This window comes from Schizophyllum commune (assembly GCF_000143185.2).
Source record: "Schizophyllum commune H4-8 unplaced genomic scaffold SCHCOscaffold_6, whole genome shotgun sequence".
Classification (NCBI taxonomy): domain Eukaryota; kingdom Fungi; phylum Basidiomycota; class Agaricomycetes; order Agaricales; family Schizophyllaceae; genus Schizophyllum; species Schizophyllum commune.
In genome coordinates this window covers 2,130,361-2,151,146 of record NW_026089543.1, presented here as the reverse complement: position 1 = coordinate 2,151,146, position 20,786 = coordinate 2,130,361, and the positions used below count along the sequence as shown (strand labels likewise).

General features: G+C 56.5%; 7 protein-coding genes across 7 annotated transcripts; 4 read left to right on the top strand and 3 right to left on the bottom strand.

Moving 5' to 3' along the window:
* Positions 1-22: 22 nt before the first annotated feature.
* Positions 23-2,690, top strand: SCHCODRAFT_01126263 (uncharacterized protein). Its single transcript, XM_003031583.2, has 2 exons — positions 23-1,907; positions 1,959-2,690. The coding sequence occupies exons 1-2, from the start codon at positions 187-189 to the stop codon at positions 2,290-2,292; spliced, it is 2,055 nt and encodes a 684-aa protein (XP_003031629.1). The 5' UTR covers positions 23-186; the 3' UTR covers positions 2,293-2,690.
* A 993-nt stretch (positions 2,691-3,683) lies between these two features.
* On the top strand, positions 3,684-6,541 carry SCHCODRAFT_02502055 (uncharacterized protein; the record flags this gene model as incomplete). The annotated part of the gene is made up of 11 exons (XM_003031584.2): positions 3,684-3,737; positions 3,794-3,861; positions 3,923-3,967; positions 4,195-4,385; positions 4,443-4,602; positions 4,803-5,128; positions 5,179-5,513; positions 5,566-5,666; positions 5,719-5,864; positions 5,921-6,009; positions 6,059-6,541. 11 exons carry the CDS (start codon positions 3,684-3,686, stop codon positions 6,539-6,541), a joined length of 1,998 nt encoding a protein of 665 aa, XP_003031630.1.
* A 660-nt stretch (positions 6,542-7,201) lies between these two features.
* Positions 7,202-9,626, bottom strand: SCHCODRAFT_02579523 (kinase-like protein). Its single transcript, XM_050343900.1, has 8 exons — positions 9,315-9,626; positions 9,108-9,148; positions 8,989-9,058; positions 8,789-8,937; positions 8,621-8,735; positions 8,227-8,517; positions 8,004-8,176; positions 7,202-7,953 (listed from the first exon to the last, which is right to left on the bottom strand). Exons 1-8 carry the CDS (start codon positions 9,448-9,450, stop codon positions 7,387-7,389), a joined length of 1,542 nt encoding a protein of 513 aa, XP_050200200.1. The 5' UTR covers positions 9,451-9,626; the 3' UTR covers positions 7,202-7,386.
* An 85-nt stretch (positions 9,627-9,711) lies between these two features.
* On the bottom strand, positions 9,712-11,201 carry SCHCODRAFT_02627113 (NAD(P)-binding protein). Its single transcript, XM_003032015.2, has 2 exons — positions 10,193-11,201; positions 9,712-10,136 (listed from the first exon to the last, which is right to left on the bottom strand). The coding sequence occupies exons 1-2, from the start codon at positions 10,790-10,792 to the stop codon at positions 9,822-9,824; spliced, it is 915 nt and encodes a 304-aa protein (XP_003032061.1). The 5' UTR covers positions 10,793-11,201; the 3' UTR covers positions 9,712-9,821.
* A 518-nt stretch (positions 11,202-11,719) lies between these two features.
* Positions 11,720-18,133, top strand: SCHCODRAFT_02627111 (P-loop containing nucleoside triphosphate hydrolase protein). The gene is made up of 29 exons (XM_050345390.1): positions 11,720-12,279; positions 12,334-12,385; positions 12,441-12,506; positions 12,562-12,628; positions 12,679-13,133; positions 13,194-13,367; positions 13,423-13,429; positions 13,490-13,687; positions 13,742-13,792; positions 13,844-13,910; positions 13,965-14,082; positions 14,155-14,715; positions 14,771-14,884; positions 14,931-14,975; positions 15,024-15,428; positions 15,480-15,525; positions 15,578-15,701; positions 15,750-15,830; positions 15,881-16,047; positions 16,100-16,114; positions 16,170-16,324; positions 16,378-16,581; positions 16,638-16,710; positions 16,764-16,816; positions 16,869-17,237; positions 17,287-17,582; positions 17,633-17,718; positions 17,769-17,830; positions 17,881-18,133. Exons 1-29 carry the CDS (start codon positions 12,065-12,067, stop codon positions 17,989-17,991), a joined length of 4,437 nt encoding a protein of 1,478 aa, XP_050200199.1. The 5' UTR covers positions 11,720-12,064; the 3' UTR covers positions 17,992-18,133.
* A 372-nt stretch (positions 18,134-18,505) lies between these two features.
* SCHCODRAFT_02468255 (uncharacterized protein) lies at positions 18,506-18,718 on the bottom strand (the record flags this gene model as incomplete). Its single annotated transcript, XM_050342670.1, has 1 exon — positions 18,506-18,718. A coding segment is annotated over one exon (213 nt), but the record flags the coding sequence as incomplete, so codon positions are not given.
* Positions 18,719-19,787: 1,069 nt separating this feature from the next.
* SCHCODRAFT_02748915 (uncharacterized protein) lies at positions 19,788-20,765 on the top strand. Its single transcript, XM_050347224.1, has 3 exons — positions 19,788-20,307; positions 20,430-20,535; positions 20,594-20,765. The coding sequence occupies exons 1-2, from the start codon at positions 20,142-20,144 to the stop codon at positions 20,444-20,446; spliced, it is 183 nt and encodes a 60-aa protein (XP_050200197.1). The 5' UTR covers positions 19,788-20,141; the 3' UTR covers positions 20,447-20,535; positions 20,594-20,765.
* Positions 20,766-20,786: the final 21 nt, after the last annotated feature.

The following is a 20,786-nucleotide window of genomic DNA, read 5'->3' as shown; positions in this document are numbered from 1 at the left end:
AGCACGCTTCTTGATAAACAGCCTCATGCAGAGCACCCGCCTTTCCTTTTGACCCCTTCCAGTCTCTCCCCGCCCTTTGTTCTTGCCTTCGCTCTCTTTTGTTTCCTTGATTAGATCTCGCCCAGACGCAAATCTGATCAGGACGCGCTCAGACGCACTCAACACATCCGGCCGACGTCCCCAACGATGGCTAGCGCTGCAGTCACCCCGCCCATGACCAGCACCCCAGGCGTGCACCGCATCAAGCGCAAGCCAGTCCCCTCCATCGACGTTTCCGCCTTGCTCGACTTGACCCCACTCTCTGACTCCCCTACACCTACACCACGCCGCCAGAAGCGCGCCTCTCTTCCCGTGCCCGTCCCGCGCGATGTCTGGAGCATCAGTCCTCCCTCCGATGACAACGTCGGCCTGGGTATGTCTTTGCGCGGCACCAACGCATCCTCACCAATCGTCGCTTTCGAACTGCAACCAAGCCCCCCGCCAGAGTGCATGATGTCCTTCAGGACAGAGCCCGACGTCTCAGCCTGCTCAAGACCCACTTCCCCTCCCCACTACCGCAAACGCTCCAACACCTTCGGACTCGACGCCCCAGCTTCGCCACTCCCCTCCATTACTTCCCACCTCACGGCCAAAGGCAGCCCCTCCCCCAGCGGGTCAGCGTGGCACCTCTTCACACCCCCATCTGGCGTTTCGCGCCAGTCCAGCAGCAGTAGTGCCAGCTCCGGCTCTAGTCATCATTACAGCGCCAGCACGCCCTCCGCCAACCTCCATCCCGTCGATGAGGACGGCACCGAGAGCGACGTCTCCTTGAGGACGCCCCCTCGAGTGCCTGACGCGCAGTCAAACAGAACGAAGTTCTCGCGGTTGTTCTTCCTATCCAAGCGACGACCGGAAAGCATCAGTCATTCAACCTCTGCCGACTCAATGAGACACGCTCGTCTACGCAAGAGTTCCATCTCGCTACCCGTCTCCGTGGAGCTGCCTCCCGGCGCAACGCGGAACCTCATACCAATCGCTGAAGTGAAGCAGCGTGCGGTGTCCACGCCACTCGTTCTCGGCACGCCGACGCCACAGCGCTCTGCGGAGGGTCCCATCACGCCCATCTCGGAGGATGGCACGTCAATGTTCGGCTCGACCGAGTCGCAGTCTACTCCCCCCTCGTCCGTTCATACACGCTCTAACTCATCCGCATCATCGTCGGACAAGGCGGGCAGGAGTGGTGACAAGACACCCCGCGTAGCGCAGGACGAGGACACGATCGACACGCCCCGCGCCACCCGGGATGATAGTCAACGCACAGCGTCCGGTTCAGACGTGGCGATCGATCCTAACCTCCTTCAGCCCGAACTGCTCGACCGACTATCGTCCCTCCCCTTGCATTCGTCCTCCGGCAATTGCGTCGCACTCGGCGCTATCCTCAACGGCTCTACGTCACCTGACCGCCCTCGCACTACGATCGTCCTCTTCCTCCGCCACTTCTGGTGCCCGCTCGACCAGGAGTATGTGTCGAAAGTCCGCGCCTCCCTCGAGCGCCTCGACGACACGCCCCTCATCGATAAGCCCGAGCACGACGTGGACCTAGTTCTCGTGAACACAGGGGCCCACTCGCTTATCGCGAAGTACATGCGCGTGCTCGGGTTCCCAGAGGGCCACGTATATGGCGCGGGGAGGCGCGTTAGCGTGCGCGTGCATATGTACACAGACGAGGCGCGATTCGTGTATAGCACGCTCGGCATGAGGGAGGCGACGGAGACGCGCGTGGACGATGTGCCTCGCGCGAGGAAGGACAGGAAGACTGGGTTTGTGGGCTTCGTCCTGCGCGCGTTGCGAGGAACGTCGTCATCAGCGAAGAGCGGTGAGATCAACCAGCTAGGCGGCCAGTTCGTCTTCGATGTGACCATGGAAGGGTGCGTTGTGTAGCTGCCGCTTTTTCTCGCTCAGACACTTACCCGTTGCAGGTCTCTTCGTTGCAAGTACGCACATCGGATGGAGAACACCCGCGACCACTCGCCGTTTGCCGACCTCCTAAAGGCGGCAGGCGTCGATTCAGCTGCCGACTCGCGCGACCAGTCCGACGCTCGGCCTGGCTCGCGCGCTAGGAGCCTTAGCTTCGATGGCGCACCAAAGAAAGAGGCGGTAGTGCAGCATGCGGTGACCTTCGGTGCGACCTCCGGCGCAGCGGCAAATGACCACAAGCCATCGCCCGACACTATCAGGGAGCGCAAGAAGCGCTACAGACATAGCGTCTCTTGGGGTGGAAACCTGTCCTCCGCTGTCGGGACGTTTGACTAGAGGATGAAGCGGTGGTCCCATTCTCCCCGTCTATCCGGTCATACCCTCTCAACCCTCGGCCTCGCACATCTCTTTCGACTTCAACGCCCTGTCTGCGCATAGTTTTTCCCTCGCACGTCACGACCAGATACACGACGTAGTCTCTGCATCGACTCCTCGCATACCTTCTGTTACTTTGCATGGTCCCCCTCGCATCGCACATCGCTATCTAACACATAAATTATCCTATCTCACGCTCCCTCTATGCAGTCAGTGAATGCTCTAGTAGGCTTATTGCAGTATGTATACAGCACATGGAAATACCTGTACTTGTACGTCGCGCGTTCGGACTCGAACAGTGTCTTCATGACAGGCGGTAATACTCAGTCGATAATTATGCTATATCTCCAGAGCAGAAATTTGTGATCTCCGGTCAAGCGGCATAGCAAAGAACTACTCGGGCGTCACACGCCACTCGTATACGCCTTTGCGCCACCTCTCAAGTCTGATATCGTAGACTTGGGGAAGAGAGATCGACCTAATGCCAACGGAGAGCGTTGTATGCGAGGTCACATGTAACTCTAACCCGGGTCGCTCAGTTCGATAATAAGCTCATCTTTGAGCCTTCGAATTGAACTTGCGAAAGGCGATGATTCGGATGGAGGGCAAACGAACATCGATACGGCAAATGCCGGTGTGCCTCACGTGTGGTCGCCCACAATGATTCGCACGCTTGTGCCTTGCCTCATACCACCGTGATCTTCTCATTTTGCGGGCCCTTAGAGAGCGAAGAGAACCATTGCGCGACGCCTGAACTATACACTTGATCTGGTAATGCTTCATATTCCGACATGACGATTCTTCTCCTTTCGGGACGTCGTCCCAAGATGAAGGAATGGTTGCGGAGCTAATTTTTTGGTTCTGTTTTGCTGGCACTTCCGTCGTCCGCCAGTTATGCACTGTTTCAGCGCGCTGTCTGGGACATCACGCAATGCCCGGCTCGTTGACACACTAGTAGATCCTGAATGGCTCTTCAGCCCCCCTCCCGATCGCCCCGCATGACTTCTGGGTACGTGATTTGCTCAGTAACCTCCTACATACCTTGTCAGGTCGACCACTGCTAGGACAAACCACATCTGCTCGATGTCCCTGATGTTCGCCCTCCTCCTCCCCGCAGGAACTCCAGTCTCGTGCTCGAATAAGGGAAGGGCAGCCACGGATACATCATCATCGGACACCCAGTCGTATACAGTCTCGTCAGCATTCCGCATGACGAGGACAGAATTCAAAGTTTACAGCCTAATAGAAAGTGGTCAAGAGGAGCATCATGAGAACGGAAGATAACCACGTCCGCAGTGTCCTAGTAGGCTTCGGTCGTCGTTCACTGAATTTTTGCATCAGGGCCTCGTATCATGAGTACGACCAGCAATACAAGTGCCAGCGCCATGGACTGCTTCTACATCCTGGTAAGCGGTCGTGAGGCCTGTCATCGAACAACATAGCTATTGACCCATTCTTCCAGATAATCGCGCCCTACAAGAGCGATAACAAGTACATCAACCTTGGCGATGCTTCTGGATATTCAAAGGTGTACTAGGTCGATGCCATGACATGCATCTTGGGCGTTGAGCGCTGCTCCCGCGTTTGCTAGTAAGGACGGCGCTCGCGGGGCGCCTCTCGGAATTCGGATCCTCCGGTTTGTTCTGATCCTTGTCTGGCGCGGGAAGTACAGCGCCTTGTTTTCTATAAGAAGCGCGCTCCCTTTCACAATGTGAGTGTGATCGCGCGCTGCTCGACATGAACAACCTTCCCTATGGACAGAACCGTAACAGAGCCTTTCGAGGTCCATGGAATAGAGTCAAAGGTCAGGGATTGTATTGCACGTGCCGTAGCCTTCGCTACTGACAGATCTCTGTCCTGCAGAACTTTCTTGGACAATTTTGGTCTCAAAACCCATGCTATATGCGCTGCACGCCGTTCTTATACTCATTCATATAACGCTCTTGGTGATATGCAAGTTGCATATCGAGGAGCGTATCTTCATCCCACTGTCGGAACATTGGATTGGGAGGACGTCGACTGCCATGACGGTCGTGGCGACAGGCTTTGCAACAGTGCGTTTATATTTTGGGATAGTCCGACCAAGCTGATTACTCTGCAGCTTTACATAGCGCTGCTAGTGTGGCTCGCACAGCGGCACGCGATGAGGTGTCTGCTTTTGGCCCCTACAAAAAAGGCAGCGGGAATACACGATGAGTTCAATGCGTGGATTGGCCTCGGCTCCGCCCTCTTGACGCTATACAAGCAATTCTCGACACCCACTGCCGCCGAGTGGGTGGTATGCATAGCGACTTACTTGGTCAATACATCCGTGCTCCACGTGTCCATTCCGGCGATGTTCACGGTGAAAACTGGCACATTGTACTCGCCAGGCTCGGTGACCTCTCGGCTCGCCTATCCGCACGTCTATGGCTTGATTCAGCAAGTGTTAAGCCTTTGCTTCCCTAACGCCCACTGATCATACCGCGCAGCAAAGGATACCATGCCCAGTCCTCAGATGCGCAAAGCATCCTCGGTGGCGCATCGAGCTTGCTGCCGTTCCTCGCGATTCAAGACTACGAGTCGACCATTGGGCTGGTCAACGCTACAATGTACGATCGCCTCGCTGCCAACAGTGGCGCGCTCAACACCACCGTGAATGCGACGACCTTTGACGTTACATGCGGAGCGCTTGAGTCTTTGCGCGTCGTCAGCAACAATACGGACCCCCACAGCGGCGAGGTGACTTCGTATAGTGTCTCGCATGTCTATCCCAATGGCACTCGGCAACGCAACATCGATCTGGCATACCTAGCTCGTACGCTCCCTTTTGAGGTTTGTTTGTACGCTACACTCATGATCGACCAGAGAACAATACCATGATATTCACCCAGCATGACGTTTCGGCAAACAGGCACTATAACGCGGAGAATCGCAGCTTCTACGTCTACGGAACATACGACATCCAGGACTCGACAGGGCGACTCCTCCCTCATCTCGAGCTACCGCAGCGGTTCAATCACTCAAGGAACATCTCTATGATTGGTTGCAATATATACAGCTACAATCATACAATCAAGGTCGATACGCAGACGCGTTTGCCGCTATCCGGTGAAGTTCCGAGCCTTCGCAATACCTCGAGATGGTTCAGCTGGGAACCGCAGCCGCTCATCTCTCCGATTGGGCTGAACATCTTGGACTTGGTTCGTACTAATTGATTACTGCCGACCCAGGTCATGCTCATCATATATTCAGTGGACCAGGGCTTTTCGAGAGCAGTACACTACTTCCCTTTCGTTGTCTGGAACAGCCGCCAGCTCCGTCACTGGAAGTTCTCACCTCGGCTTCATGGAAAGGTGAGAGACTATCACTAGCTCGGTAATCGACTTGGTGAATCAGCTCGTGCAGCTTCGTGATGGCCATCTTAAACCTCCAGGAATCCGACTCGGAGGGATACGTCAGTTCTGTGCCGCATCTGCAAGCACGGGGTCGTGTCCAGCTCCATGATATGGAGAACTCGCTCAGACGACTTGCAGCCGCCTACTTTTGGTCGTGTACGTGCGGTTACTTGCTTGTGGCGTCATGATCCTCCAACTAATCCACGATACAGTCAACCAAATCGACTCCAACAATCGATACGGCATAGAACGCACCGCGACCGTATCTATCTCGATTCCTCGACTAGTTCCACAACTTCAGGTAAGGGGCTGCAAGTCCTTCCGGCATCAGCGCTTGACATTCCGCCCAGCTCAACGAATTACCTATATGCATTGGTCTCGTCGTCTCGACAATACTCGGAATGACCTGCGTCTTACTATCGCGGCGCTTGGGTCCAAAGAGGAAGGAAAAAGTACCCGATTCCCTGGGTTTACTACAATTCCTCTGGCTCGTCTGTTGCACTATGTCAGAAGTCCAGCACAACGTCAAAGGTGTTGTCGAGCCGGACGAGGATACTTTGCGCAAGGAGTGCGATAAGACGAGGGGTGAAAACGTCGAAGGGATCTCGAGCAGGGCCTCTACCAACGTTGGAGAGGGTTCGCCTGGCAAGACTGGCACACCGAAGGCGGCAAGGACTCCACCGGCTGCACCTAGCACTGCGACGCTGCAACCACCGGAGGAAATCGCCAAAAGCACGTCGCGCGAAATACAGCAGGAGTCAACTGCAGTGCCGAAAAAGAGAACCAATAATGTCGAACAGGACGACGAGCTTCTGTTACCAACGCTGGCTTGACCACTGTCAAGCTTTGCTCCCAACTCTTGGAGATGACATGTACAGATCTACGACATACTTCTTATCGCGCTTTACTTATCGAAGGCTTCAATTTGACCAACTCTTCCTGGATGTCCCCCCTCATATACATCGTCGCACTTGCAATTGTCCATCGAGTTACAACTCACCTGTACGGGCACGCTGAGATTCTGTTTTCACTACTCGAGCTCCTCTACTCCTGAGTCCGATTTCAATCCAGCGATACTGTATCCGTAGAAACGAAAAGTATCTTGCTACTGTAATTACGAACACGATGCGAAACGAGCGCGAGCCAAGTGGGATATGGAGCTACGAATAAGGGTGTGCGTGCTATAATATACTGGATGCCGCAGACGAGACGTTCGTGAGACTATCGTTAACCACAGGCAGGACAGCGTGAGCGGGACATGCACAAAGACCGTGGCGGCGCAGGGCCGCGACGGTGCAGGGAGGCGTAGGGGACGGTGGGGACGAGGCGGGTGCTGGGACGAGCGTATGGGGTAGAGGACAGGCGGGTACCGCGAAGGCACCGTGGAGATGGAGACCGGACCAGGGAGCGACGGGCGGCGGAGCGCTAGACGAGACGATGACGACGAGGATAGAATAGGCGAGCCAGGGATGAGGCCATGAACACAATGGAAGGGACCGTGAACCAAAAACAATGCAGGACGAAACCAAGGTCGGAGTGATTAAAAGTGGCGCTTAAATACGATCAGGTAGGTGGGGGATATCAATCTGCGCGGGCGCCGGTCAGCCAGCTGACAAGACGACGACGAAGGACAATGACCACCTACCCAGAAGGTACGGCATCACTGCCCCGCAGTCGACTATGCCTTGCAGCAGAGCGACGCCCAGAAGCCTTTGCGGCCCCCGTGCCCGCCGTCCTCGTCCTCGTTGAGCCGTCTCATGTCGCGGTCGTATACGCCCATGCCCCGGCTGCCCGCCACCTCGCGCGGGCCGGTGCCATTCGCAGTACCCTCCCTTGACGCCGAGCCATCGATCTGCCCGTCGCTGGGCATCGCGAGCGCCGATGACTGCCGCCCCAGCGCGCCACTCGTGCTTGTGCGATACGGTGTCGGGCTCGGCGCCGTTGCGTACGGGTGCGGCGTGACAAGGTTCGAGTTCGTATCGCGGTGGCTCGCACGGCGGCTGTTGGGCGCGAGCGGCTGCACGCTGCTGATATCCCGTGGCGAACTGCGCTCGCCGGTGTTTGGCCGACGCTGGCTGGGGCGAACGTGCGCCGGCGTCGGGCTGAGCACCAAGGGTGAAGAGCCGTCCTGACCCTGCGCACGGGAGCTGCGGTGTTCGCGCTCGCGGTGTTCCCTGTGCTCGCGGTGCCTGCGATGCTCTCTGGGAGCATGTGGCGAAGAGGCGTTGGCGTGGGCACTAGCAGCCTGTGTATGGTGTCAGACAGACGACGTGCTTCATGTACTATGGGACGTACGGTGCTAGCCTCCCATCCTCTACCGCCATTCAAGAGCATCCAGTCAAACACACCGTCCTCCGGCTCATTCAAGGTCTGAAGGACCTTGGTGAAGAGCTCACGCAGGAAGTCGTAGTCAGGAGTCTCCTCGAAGCCAAGCTTGCGAACATAGTTCATATATATAGCAAACTCCTCTGTCACGAATGTCAGTCCAATGCCAACGCCGACACTAAGCTTGACATACCCGGGAAGCCCTCGCATAGTTCCTGTATAGGTGTTGTCTGTTTCTTCTCCCCGATCTTCTCGTACTTCTGTTTGTTGGTCGCGGCGCGAAGACCCTGCCATGGCAGCCCGCCGCGCAGGAAGTACATGAAGACGTGGCCAAGGGACTCCAAGTCGTCGCGGCGCGACTGCTCGCGTCCCAAGTGCGTGTTGATGGACATGTAACGCGCGGTGCCAGAAAGCGATTTACGCTCCCTGTACGGTATATGCACCTTCGTCTTCGGGTCGCGGTAGTGCTTCGCCATACCGAAGTCTGTGAAGGAATGTTAATTTCCATCACCGGGACGGGCGGATTGATATGGCAGTTATTGCGCCAGGGCTTCTCCCATACGACTCGGGCGAAAAAGGGTGCCTACCGATGATGTGGATGGTATTAGCGGTCTTGGTGTTCGGTACACCGATCAAGAAGTTGTCCGGCTTGATGTCACGGTAGATCAAGGACTTCTCGTGGATGGACTGCACGCGGGTGACCTGCGGTAACGTGAGCCCGATGTTCGATGACGCGCAAAATTGAAGCTGTATACCATCTGCTTGGCGGCCATGCAGACGGTCTTTATGCTGAACTTCCGGCCGCACATATCGAAGAGGTCCTCGAGGTTGGGTCCGAGGAGATCGATAACAAGGACGTTGTGCAGGCCCTCCTGGCCGAAGTAGTGTACCTGAGGTACGCCAGCTAAGCGCGGGCGTGAGTTTCGGTCAGTGAGTTGGGAATGTGGTTACGCACGAGTGCCGTGCAATGTCCTGTACGAGCGGAATTCGTCCCGAAGTTGCGGGGCATCCGACTTGCGGGGTTCCTTGAGGAGGGTTAGAGGCGCCTACACGACTAACAAGAAGGTCACGCACAAACTTGATGGCTACCGGCGTGTTGGAGACTAGTTTGGCGCCTGGAGACGCGTAAGAACTCTGAAGACAATAAAGCAGACAAGAGGCGGCGGCAGTATAGCGGTACGGGGGATCGAACCTGTCCGACCCCTCGGGCGTCTCGCTTGCATTGTTGTTGTCGCACAGACCGCCCCATACCGCGCCCGCGTCAAGCACACGTCCACCCACCCTCAAAGACGACACCAAACGAGCCCTCGCCGATCTTCTTGCCGACTCTGTACTGGTTGCCGACGACGCCATTGGAGGTCGTGGAGGACTGTGTGGGATGGCCGGACGAGGAGGCGATAACGTGTGGAGTCGTCATGGCTGTCGAGCACCGCGCCGAGGCCGGGAAGTCAGAGAAAGCCGGGAGAGCGCTGGCGCCGGCGACGCACAGCGAAAGATGGAGGTCGGGAAAGAAAAAGGTCGGCTGCCTGCGACGGACCAATCACCGCACGTGATAAAATACACGTGGGCCTTCCATTTCGAAACCGCGGCGCGCGACGTTCCTGGCGGTCTCAACGTCGACGTCGACGCCGCGTCAGCGTGCTCGCCGTCGTCCGAGGCGAGCGCAAGGTGGTGGCGCGCCGGAAACACGTCTTGAACGAGTCTCACTCGCAGAAAAAGAGATCCAGAGTCCTTGCCAAGCGTATCCTAATACACAGCTATCGTAAATTAACAGTACAGCTCTGCGCCTCACTTCGACCGCGTCGCCTCCAGGGTGTGCTCCCAAAGGCGCTCCTTGCTCTCCTCGTCCCCAAAGTAATTCGTCATCCCGATGCTCTCGCCCTCCGGGTTAATTCTCTCGACCCCTGGCCCGCTGTGGTAAAGCGCATACCACATCAGCTCCGCGCAGTCCTCCGCCGAGTGCCCGATGAGCGTCATGAACGGGTACAACACGTAGTAGAGCGCCTTCAGCGCGAGCGACGGTGCATTCGCCAAAATGCTTGTGCGCACAACGCCCGGATACGAGTGCACGAAGGTCATCTCGGGATGGAGCTCCGCGAATTTCTGGAAGGATGCCGTCAGCGTCCGAGGTCAGGCCGATGATGAGGGGGAGCACTCACGACAACCATCAGGTCGTTGTACGTCGCGTGCGTCTGCGCGGTGTGAATCAGCCCGTACTTCTTCTTCAGCCCGAGGTCGTCGACGTCGATAGGTGCGCCGCCGCCCGCGGCCTGCACGGAGATGACCTTTGCGGGCTCGCCGGCTGCGAGGGCCGCCTTGAGCTGCGGCTGCAGGTCGTACAGGAACTTCCACCGCCCGTAGTACACGATCGCAAGCTTTGCGTCGATGCCCTCGTCCGTCTCCTTCCGCCCCTCCGCGGGCAGGACGCCCGAGGACATGACGAGGTAATTGATCTTGGTGATGCCGCGGCTGGCGATCTCGCGCACTGCGGCGGCGACGTTGCGCATGAGGCGCATGTCGCAGGGGATGAATTCCATCTGCTCGCGAGCGGGGGAGGGGAGGGAGGCGCGCAGGGAGTCGGCGGCCTCTTGGCTTCTGCCGATGATGACGATGCGCGCGCGTCCGTTGGTGTGGTGAGCGAAGGCGGAGGCCATAGCGCGGCCTATACCATTCGTGCCGCCAACGAAAACCGCGACGGGATTGTCGATCTTGGGCGCCTCTGAGGCGTTGTAGGCGCGGGCAGCTGAGGGGGTAGGCATGCTATTTGGCTGCGTGCTGTACAGGTCTGAAGTGGATGGGTAGGTATCGCAAAGTGTTGTGAGACATCTTCGTGCAGATCGTCGCCCCTTTATACAGCGGAAGCGAGAGCTAGACCCAGTACGCGTCCGAGATGCAAGATACGTCTGACAGAGAGGGCCCAGTACGCGTCCGACAGGCAAGTCCAGAGATTGGTAAGACGAAGCAGAGGTCTCTATCACTGGGCGTTGAATCTGAACCTTCGTTGACTTGACGCGTCAGAGCGGCTGCTTATGTAGGCGGCTAATTGCTACCCGAGGAGGTCAAAACAGCTAGCACAGTAGATCTTGAGTCCAGTCCGGTACAGCAACATGCAGGAGAGACAGAGAAAGCGTCGAGGAGTTGTCTCACGAAGGATGAGGAGAAGGCGTGGTCATGGTAAGAAGAAAGCCGAGCGTGAGTGACAATGTAACGCGGTCACTCCTTGCATCGACCGTCAAGAAGTATTTGGCCGTTGCCTGAAAAAAGCAAGGATTGTCTGATTTAATTTTGGAAGGGCAGCTTTTATTCCGAGTAAACTCTTGCTGCAGGACTTATCTCACAACTTGCCAACATTGAAATCAAAGTTCAACCTGAGTGTGACTACGCCGTGACATGATACCTCCTTTAGGAAGGCTTTGTTGTCTGTAAGGTTTTCCTTCCGTCATTGCGTCCCTCCTGCCAAGATCATTCATCGAAGGACTCCGAGATTCATCTACCGATTTCGAGCTGCCTGGCTGTGGTCCGACGACGCTCAGAGAGCCGCACGGTTAAGCCGTTCCTGCTTACGAGAACGCGGTTACCTCCCCGCAAGTTCCCCGCCAAAGACCTCGCGTGATGTCACCGGAGCCTGATCAATGCAATGATAGACGCCTGATAGACGCCCGCAATATATTCCCTCGCATTTCGCCAGCACGCTCGCAGGGGTTCGAGGAGGGCCAGGTGTCTCCGAATAGAGCAGTCAATGCCAGCTCGACACGCGCACAACTCCGGTCGACCATCGCGCGGTACTGCAGGCTAAGTATAGCGGGGGAAGACCTCGGTCCTGCGTGGGCACGCATTCATTCAGATCGTGCGGCATTTCACCCGTCCCACTCATGTCACTCCGATAGCGAGTAGTTTACCGTGTGGCTTGCCTTTTGGACTCACGACGAGTTTTCCGTCGATCACGTAGCCTGGCTTGAGAGATGCTCTTGTTATAAGCGACGACACGACACGAAGGCTGAACGCAGGATCTCACGACTACACCCCTCACTATGTCTGGGAAACAGCCCTCCCGCTCCAGCAGCGTTGACGAGAAGGCGAACGATGCTGGGAAGCAGACGACGACTCCGACCATGAAGGACGCGAAGAGCACGAAGGATGTAGCGAAGCCGAATAGAGGGATCGCAGCAGCGGGACCGGGCGAGAAGCTGCAGCTCGACGAGGGGGAGCAACGTACGCACCTCCGCAAGCATTGGTGGCAACTCTGGTGCGTGGGGAAGTTGTGTGGGGAGTACACGAGTTGAACATGCACAATTGTTAGGATCCCGGGCAAAGCACCTCCCCCGCCTCCAGCGAACATCGACGATGCTCCGGTGCGTTGCCCAACCATCGGTTCGTACGTCTCAGCAGTCTGACGTTCACCGACAGATCATCCCTCTCGCGCATGCCAACTTCCTCTCGCAGCTCACGTACCAATGGATCACCCCACTCATGGTATGGACTCATTCGATTTCTCTACTCGGATCCTTCATTCAACCACCCTGCTCAGGTCCTGGGGTACCAGCGCACTTTACAAGCGTCGGATCTATGGAAAGTTGACCCTTCACGAGAGTCCGGTACGCCGTCATCCATCTCAACCCTGAGTCCCATTCTTATCACCCCACAGGCCACCTCTCCGCCGTCTTCGACGCCTCCTGGGACCGCCGCATCCTCGAAGCCGCCGACTACAACAAACGCCTCTCCGCCGGCGAGATTTCCCCCACCCTCCGCCAACGCCTCACCTGGACCCTCCGCTCCCTCTCCACCCCCTCCCACTTCGCCTCCCGGCGCGCCGCGTTCGAAGACGAGTGGCGAACCACGACAGGAAAGAAGGAAGCGAGCCTCGCGTGGGCGCTCAACGATGCCCTGGGGCGCGAGTTCTGGATGGGAGGGATCTTCAAAGTGGTTGGCGACACGGCGCAGCTGATGATTCCGCTTATTGTGAAGGCGATCATCAATTTCTCGAGGGGTAAGGAGGCGGCGAAGGCGGCGGGGCAGCCGGAGCCGGGGATTGGGAACGGGGTGGGGATGGCGATTGGGCTGTTGTGCTGCATTATTTTGCAGAGTTTGTGCACGCATCAGGTGAGTGGGAGGCGAGGTGGATGATTGGGGAGGAAGCAAGGATGCTGACGCCTGGTACAGTTCTTCTGGCGCTCGATGCATAGTGGTGCGCTGTCGAGGGCCACTCTCATCAACTCGATCTACAAGCGAGGTGTTTTGCTGTCTGGCAAGGCCCGAGTCGAGATTCCGAATTCCAACCTCGTTAACCACATTTCGACGGACGTCAGTCGCGTAGACCAGGCGGCGCAGTGGTTTGTGAGTGCCCCCCTTCTTCTCCCAGTCTTCATTGCTTACTAACTCGCCCTCACAGCACGCTGGTATGCACCTGCGAATTCCCTCCTGGCTCCGGCGAAATACTTGACTGACCCCCTCGCTAGCATGGACCGCCCCGATCCAGGTCATCGTCTGCCTGATCATCCTGCTCGTGCAGCTCGGTCCGAGCGCGCTCGTCGGCTTCGTGTTGTTCTTCTTCATGATGCCCATCCAGGAGCGCACCATGCATTTCCAGATCAAGATGCGCAAGGCCTCGGTGAAGTTCACGGAGCAGCGAGCGAAGGTCATCCTCGAGGTGCTGAGTGAGTAGTCATTTGACGGGCGTAAGCGCGCAACATAAGCTGAATTATTGTTAGGCTCGATGCGGATCGTGAAGTACTTTTGCTATGAGGTGCCGTTCTTGAGTCGTGAGTGGGATTCATATTTTTTCTTAAGTGTGAGGGCTGACGATGGCGTAGGCATCGCGAAGATTCGCAACCAGGAAATCAAGGGCATCCGCCGGATTCAGAATTTGCGGTCAGCGAAGTGCGTTCTATTGTGATGCTGACGGCAAGCATCCTGTTGCTGACCAATCTTCAGCTTCGCCTTTGCATGGTCCATCCCCGTGCTTGCAGCGACGGTCGCCTTCGTCACGTACACAAGCACGCACGACGGTTTCGATACCGGTGTAATCTTCGCGTCCCTCAGTTTGTTCAATGTAAGTCGTGATGCTGGCTGTCTTCCTGACCTCGTATATCACCCGGGATCTGTTGCTAACTTCGTATTGCAGGCCCTCCGCCAACCGATGCTCTTCTTGCCGCGCTCCATCTCCGCCACTGCGGATGCGCGCAACGCGCTGGTCCGCCTTAAGAAGCTCTTCCACGCTGAGACGATGCCCGCGCGGCCCTTCGTCATCGATCCCGAGTTGAAGCTCGCCGTCGACGTGCGCAACGCGACCTTCGAGTGGGAGAAGTCCCTGGCGTCGGGAAAGCCGGACAAGAGCAAGAAGGAGGCGAAGAAGGACGAGAAGGAGAGGAAGGACGCGGAGAAGGAGAAGAAGGCCCTCGCTGCGGAGGAGCACACCACCGAGAAGCAAGCCGATGCCCAAGCACAAGCTCAGGCCGAACAGGAGCAGCCCGCCGGCGTCCCGCTGCGCGTTTTCCGCGTCGAGGACGTGAACATGCAGATCGCGCCCGGCGATGTTGTCGCGGTTGTGGGGAGCGTGGGCTCGGGGAAGTCGAGTTTGCTGCAGGGTCTCATTGGGGAGATGAAGAAGGTCTCGGGCGAGGTGAACTTCCGCTCGGGGCTGGCGTACTGCCCGCAAATTGCGTGGGTGCAGAATGCGACGCTGGTGAGTGAATGTGGACTGTGATCCATGGGAATAGGATGCTGACATTGTTGCCCAGAGGGATAACATACTTTTCGGCAAGGAGTACGACGAGGATCGGTACTGGGAGGTGCTGAACGATGCATGCCTAATTCCGGATCTGGAAGTCCTCGCTGATGGTGACCTCACTGAGGTACGCGCCTCGCATATGCGTTATGGTTCCCACTAACCATGAGCAGATCGGCGAGGCCGGTATCAACCTTTCCGGCGGTCAGAAGCAACGGGTGTGTTGTTTCCGCTCCTGCTGCCAGCAGTAACTGATACGTATACAGATCAACATCGCCCGAGCTCTTTACAGTGACGCCGACATCATCCTTCTCGACGACCCGCTCTCCGCCGTCGACGCCCACGTCGGCCGCGCGCTGTTCCACGGCGCTATTATGAAGCTCAAGGCTAAGGGCAAGACCGTCATCCTCGTCACTCACGCGCTGCACTTCCTCTCGCACTGCGACTTCATCTACACGATTACCAACGGCCGCATCAGCGAGGCGGGCACTTACGACGAGTTGCTGGCCAAGGACGGCGACTTTGCGCGCCTGGTGACCGAGTTTGGCGGCGAGCAGTCGCAGGGGATGTCGGATAGTCAGGACCGTGAGAAGAGGCAGGCTATTTCGGCCGAGGAGGTGCGGGCGAAGATCTCGAAGGCGGGCAAGGGTACGGGAAAGATGCAGGGCAAGGTTAGTCATTTGTTTTTGACAGGTCTGCTCTATGCTTACCTGTTGGTTCAGCTCATCATCAAGGAGAAGCGTGCGACTGGCTCTGTATCCACACAAGGTGGGTGTTGTCGCTCATCAAGTCATCGACAGGCGCTGATGATATATTTCAGTTTACAAGGAGTACCTGAAAGCCGGAAAGGGCTGGGTTACTGTACCTCTGATCTTCATCACCATGGCCCTGATGCAAGGCTTCCAAGTCATGAACAACTACACCTTGGTCTGGTGGCAGGCCGAGTGAGTGTCTTCGGCACATTCCACGATATTCTTTTTGACTCTTCGCAGCTCCTTCCATCGGTCGTTCGGTTTCTATCAGATGCTTTATGCTGTCCTCGGCATCGGTCAGGCGCTGTTCACGCTCCTCCTGTGAGGCGTATTGTCATTGGCTTTCCTGAATCGTGCTGAGCTTCCAATAGGGGTATGTCGATGGATCTCATGGCTGCATGGGCGTCGAAGAACCTGCATCATGCATCCATCAACAATATCTTCTACGCGAAGATGTCCTGCTTCGACACGACTCCGTTAGGCCGCATCTTGGGTGTCTTCGGGAAGGATATCGACATTGTTGATGACCAGCTTCCTCGTGTGTATTCCAGCTGTCCACTTTATTGTCCTCGCTGACGCATTTTGTACAGAATCCGCTCGCATGTGTAAGTCTTGGGCCACGTCAGCTACAGTTGTGTAGGAAACTAACGGAGGTTGCAGTCGCCCTTGCCATGTCCAGCTTACTCGGCGCCATTGTCATCGTCTCCGTCGTCCAGCCCTACTTCCTCCCCGCCGCGTTCGTCATATTCTGCGGGTACCAGTACTTCGCTGCATTCTACCGCGCCAGCGCCTTGGAAATGAAGCGTCTTGATGCAGTACGTTTTTCCGAAGCCCCAGCCCAAGTTCACGCATGCTCACATCGACATAGATGCTTCGCTCCATGCTCTACGCGCACTTCTCCGAGTCGCTCACTGGCCTCCCGACTATCCGCAGTTTCGGGCAAGTCGAGCGCTTCATCGAGGAGAACAAGCTCTACATCGACTTGGAAGATCGCGCGCTCTTGCTTACTGTCACGAACCAGCGGTGGCTGGCGATTCGGCTGGATGCACTAGGGGCGATCTTGGTCTTCTTTGTGAGTCAATTGTTCTGGACTTGTTGCATGAACGGAGATTGACCACTTCGGAATAGATTGCCATCCTTGCGGTCGTAGGCGTCCGTGGAATTAACCCAGCGCAGATCGGTCTGATCCTGACTTATGGAAGTACGTGATATTTCTCTGCTTCGTCGGCATGTAGAGTCTAACGAACATTCAAGGCATGCTCACGCAGCTAAGCAGCATGTTCACGAGGCAATCTGCCGAGCTCGAGGTAAGCTTGGTGCGCTCACCCATGGTTTCGGTTCCTGATCTCGTCGACACAGAACTACATGAACTCCGTCGAGCGTGTCTCCGCCTACAGTCGCGACGGCGCCCTCGACAAGGAGCCGCCTCACGTCAAGTCCGACGTCAAGCCGCCCGAGCACTGGCCGCACTCCGGCGCCATCGAGCTCAAGGACCTGAAGATGGCGTACCGCCCGGGCCTTCCGAACGTCCTGCACGGCTTGAATGCGAGCATCCGCGGAGGGGAGAAGATTGGTATCGTCGGGCGCACGGGGAGCGGGAAGACATCTCTGTCGTTGTGCTTGTTGCGCATCGTGGAGTATACGGGCTCGGTGATTGTGGATGGAATCGATATCTCGACGCTCGGGCTGCGCGACTTGCGCTCGAGGATGGCGATTATTCCGCAGGATGTGCGTGAGCATTACCGAAACCATGTTCATCGGCTAACGAAGTGCCCAGCCCATCCTCTTCAGCGGTACCGTCCGCACCGCTCTCGACCCCTTCAACCAGTTCGATGACGCTCGCCTTTGGGACGCCCTGCGTCGCTCTCACCTCGTCAGGCCCGAGGACGCCACGCCGGATAGCGCGACGCTTCAGGAGAAGGAAGACGGCGAGCACCACAACGAGAACCGGATTACACTGGACACGTTCATTGAGCCCAATGGCGCGAACCTGAGCGTGGGGCAGCGGTCATTGCTCAGCTTGGCACGCGCGCTGGTGAAGGATAGTCGAGTGGTCATCATGGACGAGGCGACGTACGTGATTTCTTTGTTCTCTGTTGCACGATGCTCAAGCCTTTTCATAGGGCTTCGGTGGACTTCGTTACGGACGCCAAGATCCAGAAGACCATCCAGACGCAGTTCGCTGACCGGACGTTGTTGTGCATAGCTCGTACGTCTTATCTCTATATCAGACGCGAATACTCGCTGACGCTCTCCAAGATCGCCTGCGCACCATCATCTCCTACGACCGCATCCTTGTTATGGACTCGGGCAATATCAAGGTGCGTTCCTCCCCCAACACACTGCACATTCATGCTGATCTCGTCCGCAGGAATTTGACACGCCCATCAACCTCTTCAACAACCCTGGCAGCCTATTCCGCAGCCTCTGCCAGGAGAGCAACATCACCGCGGCCGACATCGAGCAGAGCCGTACTTTCTAATCGACTACTTACCCATATACATAGATTTCGTAGCTTCACTAACGACGTTTGACTTACAGTACCTTCATATATGATGTATACCTGGTAATTCCGTGGATGTAGAGTACAGAGCGATTGTCTTCGCCAACGTTGTCGGTTTGCCTCAGAGTTCGCCAGCGGTTCGCCAAGAGTGAGTCACGTGTGTGAATCGACTTGCCGGTCCGATGTGATGTTGTCACAATTTCGAGGCCATCACATCACATTCTGGACCCACAACGTCGACGCTTGAATTGGCTCAAGGTGCTCCTTCGCAGCTGCGCTTCTCCTGCGTGAAGTAGGCAGTCATACACTTGCGATCAAAATGATTGCAAGATCGGCGGCCTTCCAAATATGGAAACTGCCTCAGCGCGTCGTGAATACTAATGCTCTGCATTCCATGCAGGGGTGGTCACTGCTGCACTATAATGTATATGCGACATCTATGAAGCTAGCATATGATGAGAATAGATAGAGTCCGAAATCTCCTAGGAATAACCTAATATTTAGTATAGTAACCTTGAGCCTCGCAAACAGCTGCGAGCCGCCGCGGAATCGAGTCGTACAAGCTGTCTATATAGTGCTGGGGTATCCTTTTCCACTCCTCCTGCACGGCCTTCCACCACTCGTCCTTGGTGTATGGGACAGGGGTACGAGACCGGACCGCCTTATCGATCCAATCCCACAGATTCTCGATGATGCTCAGATCGGGTGAGTTGGGGGGCCAGGGGAGGACAATGATGTGCTCATCGTGCAGCCAATCCTGCACGACGTGCGACGTGTGTTTGGAGTCGTTGTCCTGTTGGAAAATGACCGATGCACGATCGAGGCCATAGTCGGCGAGAGTGCCGAGAAATCCGTCCTCGAGGATTCGGATGTAGCGCTCGCTGTTCATGATGTTGTCGATCTGCACGAGTATTAGCAGATTCAGGGAAAATCAAGTTGCCACGCACCCGAATTAGACGGCCAGGACCCTTCGATGTCAAGCACCCCCACACCATGATCCCTCCTAGATGCCTTCGCCGCATCTTCACGTTGCGTGGCAGCAGCGCTTCACCCCTCCGCCTCCTGCAATAGCGCCAGGGACCGTCTGGCTGGTTTTCGAAGCGCTTCTCGTCGCTGAAGATGATGATACGAGGGTTGGGGACGTTGTTACGCATGTAGTATTCGAAGGCCAGTCTCTTCATAACATGAACGGGGCTCAGCGCTGGCTTTTTCCACCGTTCGTAGCCCCGCAGACCCATCTCCCTCAGATAACGACGCACGGTGCTCTTCGGGACATCAGGGCAGACGAGCCGCTGGACGTCTGCGCCGTCTTTGGCCTCTCCGCTATCGAGGACCTGCTCGATGGTGGCCTGCATGGTCTTTGCCTCTTCTCCAGTCCATCGGCGCTTCCTTCCGACCCTCCCCTTGAGGTTGTTGAAGTATGGGTTCCTCAGTATCTTCATTTTTGCGTAATTACGATAAGCAGTCGACGCGTCGACTCCGACTTCCTGTCCGATTGCATCCCATGGCTTCGGCCTGCCGTTTGGGAGGAGATCACGGTCACGGATGTGGACAATGAGGGATCGTTTGGTGGGGGTGCATGGTACTCGAGTGCGCGGCATCGATGATGGGGGGAGAAAGCAAGGAACGCGTGGATTCAGCGCGGTGCGCGCGCCTGCCTTCGGAGAGCGGTCCGAGTTTCCATATTTGGACCGCCGATCTTGCAATCATTTTGATCGCAAGTGTATCATATACGATAATCCATAACGGCACATAACTCACCTTTAACTCTCGCCCAAAAATTTGCTTCAGTCCGTATAAATCAGTACCATCACGACTGGGAGGGCTATGAATTCGAAGTGTCTTCCTCCTGAGCGGTAACAGCATTTCTGTTGCAGCCAAGATATATTTCTGGGAAAATCACAGTCAATTTCAGAAGGGCACGAAAGGGTGGAGTGAAGTTGACGGGCGCGCAACATCGAGACGAAACCGGGAGATGCATGAGCGGTTTCTGGGTAATGTCCGGCCTGTAACCGCCCGTTTCCTCTCAGCGCCGAAGCAAGATACAATCTTTAAGAGCGCTGACATCGAGATGCGTTTCAGCTGCTGACTTGCGCCCAGCAGGAGGACGGGGTATATAAGGCCAGACGATGGTACAGACTCGGTATCCTTCAGCCCTCAAGACTTCTAAGCACCAACCAACCCATCCTCGACATGCGCTTCGCCATCTACACCCTTGCTCTACCCCTCATCTTCGCGTGGGCAACCATGGGCGCGCCTGTCGCAGACGCTCCTGGAAGTCGTGGTCCTGCGGAAGTGAGTGCTCACAGAGTTGTGGAATAGGATGTTGCGGTCTGCTCTATTGCTCATCGGGAGTAGTCGTACCGTTACGCTATCGCGATTGAGGCCGGTCGAATGGTCACTGACTTTGGTACAAGGTCGCGGTCCAGCGTGACACTGCCGACGCGAACGGGTGCAAAAAGGCGAATTGCTTTAAGCGGGAGGACTGAGCACCGGACGTAAAAGAGTCTGCGGGAATGAAGGGTGCGTCAATGTCCTGGAGAGGCCAAAACTCTAGGGTTTACTAACGTCGACGCCGCAGCTTTCACGGGCTATTATTTCTGTGTATGTCTGGGGAATAGTTACCATGAATGAAGCGCGATATATTGTTGTCGTGGAGTTTGTACAGATGGGTCCTCTGTCAGTGTCGATGCGACGCGTCCATTGTTCTGGAGAACAATGGCACCGGCGACCGGGTACCCATCATAACCGGCCCGCATCCGGCAAGCGCTCTC